Raw genomic sequence first — 6,678 nt, forward strand, 5'->3', positions numbered from 1 at the left:
CTTGTGGCAAATGATTCAAACGCAACTGAGTGAATCAGGTTTTAGTCACTTCCACTCAGTCTATTGTTGCAAAGAAAACAAGTTAGTTTTCCTTCAGTTATTCACTCTTGAGGACCTATTATTTATCTATTTTAGTTTCTGAAAATATGATGATAAAACTAATTTTTTAGTGAATAGAAGGTTTAGTGCCACACAACTGAATCTAATCAGTGCTCCTGTTTATCATACAGTCACAAGATGCATTCATTTCAAAAATGTATATTTATTTTTTCACTTTTTCTAGAATTTTCAGTATTTTTCAACAAGCCAAGGTTAACATTTACACTTGTTTTCTTATAAAATCCTGTATATAATCTTCCATCCAAACATGTATGTAGGTTTCATTCCAACAAAACACCAATCAGGGTTATTTTACTGCTCTGCACATTTTAAACCAGAGGCAATAGATGAAAACCTACATGCATTTTAACATTGATGGCATATGATCACAGATTGTTCCTGTTTTACATGAAAAATCATGTACAAATAATGCAGATAACTCGGCTCTGTTCAAATCTGTGAATTACAGAGGATTCAAAAACATGTAGATACAAATGTACAACTACAGCTTTGGAAAACAGTCGATCCAAGCTGCACATTCACAAACACACTTGCTTGAAAAATAGTGTTAGCAACTCCTCACATAAACTCATCTCTTCTTGTAGACACAGGGCCTCAACTGCAGTCCAAATTTCTTTATATTTTCTGGAGAATTGCCCGTCTTCACTAATTCAAAGGAGTAGAAATGAGTGTTCTCTGAATCCTGAAGAAAAAAAAAGAAAACACAAATCAGTCTTTACATCCAGTCAGTCAATGGGTAGGTGTGTTATTTACAAACTAACTTGAGGAACAGCTACCAGCCAGCATGTGTCAAAACTCTCATTCTGATAGTGTTGTTTAAATTATGTACGTGTGTCCTTTTAAATACATTTAACAAAGTCTGTTTGTTGCCAACAAGTGTACTGAACATTGTGTTGTACCTGAGGTTTCCTGCCCACAGCACCACAGCCTCGCGCTATAAATTATGAAAGGTGCAGCTGCCAGCTATGAACTCCCTCTTTGAGCAAACTGACTTTATAAGAGGTAAAACAATATTCTGATACCTGTACTGACTTTACTGTTTAATTACCATTGTACAGCTGGAGACAAAAGTGTAAAATGTAGATGTTTACATGCAAGACTAACTATTGGAGTATGAGCCAGGACCATTTAGTTTAAAAGCATCTGTGGTACCAACTGTTCATATTTAATTGCTGTTGAAAGTGTCTCTTTGTCTCTGATGTCTTTTTGTCTCTTGCCTCACCTTTGACACCATCTTGAAGCCCAGGTTTCCCAGTGCAGTGGTGAAGTTGCGCACGTTCTCGAACCTGCTTGCCACTTCAGCTATTTTTAGGATACCCCTGCAATAATTGTAAAAAACAACAACTGTTATACTGACATACAAAATGCGTATGTCAAACCACCTTGCCTGTACTGAATCAATGGGCTTCATACAGGAAGTGACATATATACAAATTTCCACTTATATTTTGTTGCATCCATGATTTGTTCTTTTTTTTTGTTAATACCCATTGATTTTTTTGTGATTCAACAATGTTTTCTTATTTTTGCACTTCTCTTAGATAAAATAAATTTGAGAAACAAAGTAAAAAATACATTGTTATATTTAAATATTTTATTTGGTTTTTGATGTTCTTGTAAGACCAGTATTGATGTGCCAGAAAATCACATTTTGTTTAAGTTGGTTTAACAGTTTATTAATTGCACCTCTGCTCATCAAGTTTTACCAATTTAAAGGCACCATATTTCACTAGTTATTGTAGCTGTTTTTGGTGACATCTCTCCAATTCTTTGGCTTTTACTAGATGTATTTTCAATTTTTTTTGAGTGGGATTCATCATTAAGCACATCTGGGAAACAGCAAATTTGGATTATTAACATTTGGTGCATCTGGAATAGACTTTTCTTTAATTCTTCTCTAATTTCTGATTTAAGAGTATGTTGATGAATGTGACATTTTTTTTACCCGTTCTTTAAGACACGATTGGCCTCTGCTAGAAAATCTGCCAGGTTGGTCCCCATGAGAGAGAGGCAGAACACCGCGATGTCCACAGATCTGTCCCGTAGAGGCACCTGCAGGGAGAAGAAGTATTTTATTTTCTAACAATCAAACAGACTGTAAGTGAATTAGCATGCAGAAATAAAACTACACACTCACATTGGCCATGTCACAGACTGTGACAAGCTCACAGGCAGCTGCCAAGTCGAAGCTGTGTACTTTGTTCTTCACACTACGTGCTATTTTACAGTCACCACAACCAAAGTCTGCAACCACCAGAGACGCAGGCCTGAAATAAATGACACAATTGATGTGTTTATAATTATAGGACATTAAATTGAGAGAAACAGCTCACCTCCTAAATCAATTTTAAATTTACAACCAACACAAAACAGTCAAAACTGTTGATCTTCTCCCAAACTGCTGACATTAACAAGGCCGCCTTCTCACAGCAGCCAAATGATGCATCAATTAAACACCCACAGTGCAGCGTTATCTCCTGCATTAATGCCTGCTGACACACAGTCTGCAGCAGAGGAACGGATGATATTTATTGTATACAGGACATAAATAACATAGATAATGAGAGTTTTGGACCCCTAAGTAGAAACATGAAGGATATTTGTCTGTTTTTTACTCATTTTGAGGCGTCTAGAAAAGGCTGTCAATAAATAAGTGTAAAAAAAAAATCACAATGTTGAATTAAAATTAGGGCTGGGACTTTAACGAGTTAATTAAGATTAATTACACAAAAATAAACGCGTTAAAAAAAATTGACGCATTTTAATCGCACTTATTTTTGCACCGCGGAACGTTTCTCACTGGATGAGTTTCAGGCGGACCGATTATACTGGAGCACCAACTAGCGTTCATGAGTTCAGACAACAACAAACCACAGTGAACATGAAAAAAATTACTTCTCACTGTTCTCAGGTCAAATATTTATATGCAATTAAAATGTGATTCATTTCGATTAATTAATTACAAAGCCTCTAATTAATTAGATTTTTTTTTTTTTAATCGAGTCCCAGCCCTAATTAAAATATATGACATTGACTATAATATCTCACTTTTGTTGAATGTAGGAGATGATGGCGTCCACTGGGTTGGTGGGCCACCTCTGAACCTGCGCCGTGTACCCTCTGTGGTAGATCCCGAAGGAGTCTGGGTCCTGTTTAAACATGCGATTCGCCTCGCCGCTGGTCGTGCTGTACAAAACTTCATTAATGTAGCGGAAACGAGCCGACTCCAGCCGCTGCTCCATGCGGGACCTCAGGGAGCTGGAGCGGTCCTGCTTCACCTCTTCTTCTGGTATCACCGACGCCGGCTCGTCTTTCTGCTCTGCAGGACTCTCCTGTTGGACCGGCTCCTGGCTGTGGAGCATTTTCCGAAGCTTCTCTCTTTTCAGAATCTGTGCTTTGCTCAGCTCAGGTTTCAATCTTTTTGGAGGCGACTGGTGCTGATCGTCTGTGATCTTCACTTCAGGTTCATCTGCTTTCTGTTTTGATCCTTCAGCAGAAGATTCACTTGCACATTTTCCAGATTTGACACCAATTTGTTGCTTTCCTTCTCTGAGCGCTGTACCGGATGTGTCAGTGGCTTCTTCAATCTTTTTCCTTTTCTGTGGTTTACGTTGCTTTTCCTTTTTCTTTCCTGGCGCCTGACTAGTTTTGTTGTTACTATGTGAATCTATTTTGACTCCTTCCTTTGGCTCGTGTTGCTCTGCAGATGCTCCTTTACTGTCTTCCTCCTCTGGCTGATTCTGCTTGTATTTATTTTTACATTTCCTCTTGTTCTTCATTTTGTTTTTCCACTGCTGTCTGCTCAGTTGCTCTGTGTTCTCTGGTTTGTTTACATCAACTGTTGCAGATTTTGTCATTTTTCCCCCCTTTGTCTCGCCCACGGATGTAGTTTTTTCCTTCCAGGCCCCTTGAGGAAAAATAGAGCATTCTGATATTATATCAAAATGAAGCTGTATGAACATCAACACTGTTGTGTTTCTAAACCCACTGACGACATATCCACACTATCTATGTCATCCTTTCACATGTTAATTACTCACCATTTTTGTCTTTTGTTTTGTTTTTTGTACCAGGTTTCTCCTCATCAACAGTCTGATCTACGTCTCCATTCTCTTGCTGCTCTCCTGTTGTCTCTGTTTGCTTTCGCCTTTTCCTCCTTTTCTTCTTTTTCTTACTGTGTGATGGGACGACTTCTGCCTCACTGTCGCTGTCCTGCTGATGGTCCTCATTCTTCCACTCGGGCACTGACCCCAGCGTCTGCAGGGTCCGCAGCAGACTCTTCTTCCCAACAACCTTGGGCTGATCAGGAGATTTGAAAAAAAAGAAAAAATCAGATAATACTGAGACACATTTTCTGGGTAACACTTTATTTGAAGGGGTTCATAAGGCTGATGTGACACTGTCAAGAACATGAAGGGATCTTTCTGAATGTTTATACCTTTTCTCATTAAGTATCCCTGGGTAAAATTAACACAAACCCCACTAAAAAAATAATAATGAATGACACCTAATAAACATTAATAAAGACTATATCGTCAAATAACTGTTATGGCAGTGTTATAGGTAAGGTGGAACCTTTTTTCTCCGTAACTTTTGAAATGTAATGCTTTCTGTTGCCAAAAACTACATTTCTTAATTTTTCTGTTTTTGAGTCTTATTTTAAGCATTTTAAGCATTTGTTATTATATGGCTGAATTGCTCAGTAAAGGAGCGATATATTTATATTTTTTGTTGTGTGTGTATATCTATAAATATATGTGTCAACACTTGGACTGTGTGTTTTTTGTTTTATTAGTAGTACTATTTATTCAGTCATCACTCAAAATACATTATATAAACAGCACATACAATACAAATTCTAGACAGCATAAAGTAATATTTCATTTTTCTATATATCTGCAGCAAAAATATCATTGACTGCCTCTCAGAAAAGGAATCATAAATAATAAAAAAAAACAATAAAATAGAGAAAACAAGCTGTTTAATTTCTTGACTATCATCTATCTGTCATTTTAGTGGTTGCAACATCTTCTGCTTTACATGTCAGACTTACACAACGCATAATACTAAATTAAGCCATATATACAGCGATATAACTGGCTAATGCAACTTTCTAACAGCAGGTAAAGCAGTTAAATTGGTTGTATTTTACCTTGACATTTGTGCTGCTGTTTGTCTTCTGGGTGTTTCCAAGTACAGTTTTGCTCAAAACTTGAGCGTCTTGTTCATCACTCCAGTCTTCATCTTCATTAAACATGTTTCCCAGAGAACTGTAATAAACACACACACTAATGTGAATTACTGCCGGAGAGGAGAAAAACTCTGCCAGTGTCACTTCTTCTCTATAATTGTGCTAACTGTGCTAATTCAGTCACTTACCAGTTTGTCTCTGAGGCAGAAAATGACTTATTTAGTCCTCAAACGTCTTGTTAAGTTGATGGCGATGCTTTGTATAAAAATATTTTCTTTAATAAACGTGTAACTACATTTAATAGCTGCAGAAATGTCTTAACATGAGCAAAAGCCACGTTGGTTTATCTCGTGTGCGTGAAGGAAGCAAAACAGAACTACGTGCGCATATTGATGACGCAAACACACCAGGGAATTATGGGACATGATGTTTTTCGTTGTAATGTTTTAAAAGCGATAAATATCGATTAACCTTAACCAAAATTATGGTTGCCATTAGGGATTTGGAGTGTACAAAATTCAGCTATTTGTATCCATAAAAACAACTGATGACGATTATGTTAATAATATTGTCAGTAATAGTAGCTTAATTATCATTATCATTATCATCAATGAACTGACATAATAAATACATAAATAAAACAAACAATAATACACAATAAATTGCTGAATTCAACCATCAATAAAAACCAATTTCATGGTGCATTTATCCCAACAGCATTATTATTCACATTACACTCATTACACTAAATCCAGTTCCCCAAAACCTAACCAAATCAAAACAAGCATAATCATTTAAACCACACATAAACGTAAATCTTTGCAACTTGTAAGTACTTTGTACTATTAAGTATGTTTATACTACTTTTGAATAATAAGACAAGATATGATCAACTTTTGTTGATCAGCTGGGAAATTCGGTTGTTGAAGCAGTACAGGGATAGTAATAAATACAGATACATATCTAGAAATTAAGAGATATAAACAAGAGTGACTTAAACTAAAATAAGAATGTCTATCTGTCTGTCTGTCTGTCTGTCTGTCTACCTATAAAATATGTAAAATATGACATGGTATCATATGGTAGAGCACAATACAGGACTTTTACTTGTCACAAAATATTTAATAACATTTTTAATTAATTACATTTTTGTGTTCAATATCTTTATTGAGTTTTTCATATAGAAAAAACAACAACAAAAAAATAAAATAAAGATAAATACAAATATAAAGCAATCGGCTGGAGAAACATGAATGGAAGGTTATGACATGTATTCAAAAAAAATAAAGCTCTACAGATTCTGCTCCTTCGCATATATACAGCATGTCATTATGAGTAGCCAAATATACATTACACAAACCAGCACA

At 36.0% G+C, this 6,678-nt stretch overlaps 1 protein-coding gene across 2 annotated transcripts; it reads right to left on the reverse strand.

The window, feature by feature from the left end:
- Nucleotides 1-250: 250 nt before the first annotated feature.
- rrp8 (ribosomal RNA processing 8) lies at nucleotides 251-5,685 on the reverse strand. 2 transcript variants are annotated; one of them, XR_009394154.1, is made up of 9 exons: nucleotides 5,500-5,685; nucleotides 5,273-5,390; nucleotides 4,161-4,419; nucleotides 3,169-4,027; nucleotides 2,258-2,387; nucleotides 2,160-2,172; nucleotides 2,066-2,122; nucleotides 1,343-1,439; nucleotides 762-802 (listed from the first exon to the last, which is right to left on the reverse strand). XR_009394154.1 is itself a non-coding variant. In XM_059331267.1 (8 exons), the coding sequence occupies exons 2-8, from the start codon at nucleotides 5,375-5,377 to the stop codon at nucleotides 689-691; spliced, it is 1,671 nt and encodes a 556-aa protein (XP_059187250.1). In that variant the 5' UTR covers nucleotides 5,378-5,390; nucleotides 5,500-5,685; the 3' UTR covers nucleotides 251-688. The 2 variants fall into 2 exon arrangements, 1 of the variants encoding a protein (XP_059187250.1); XM_059331267.1 differs by having other exon boundaries at nucleotides 251-802; nucleotides 2,066-2,172.
- Nucleotides 5,686-6,678: the final 993 nt, after the last annotated feature.

Source organism: Centropristis striata, chromosome 4 (genome assembly GCF_030273125.1).
Source record: "Centropristis striata isolate RG_2023a ecotype Rhode Island chromosome 4, C.striata_1.0, whole genome shotgun sequence".
Taxonomy (NCBI): Eukaryota; Metazoa; Chordata; class Actinopteri; order Perciformes; family Serranidae; genus Centropristis; species Centropristis striata.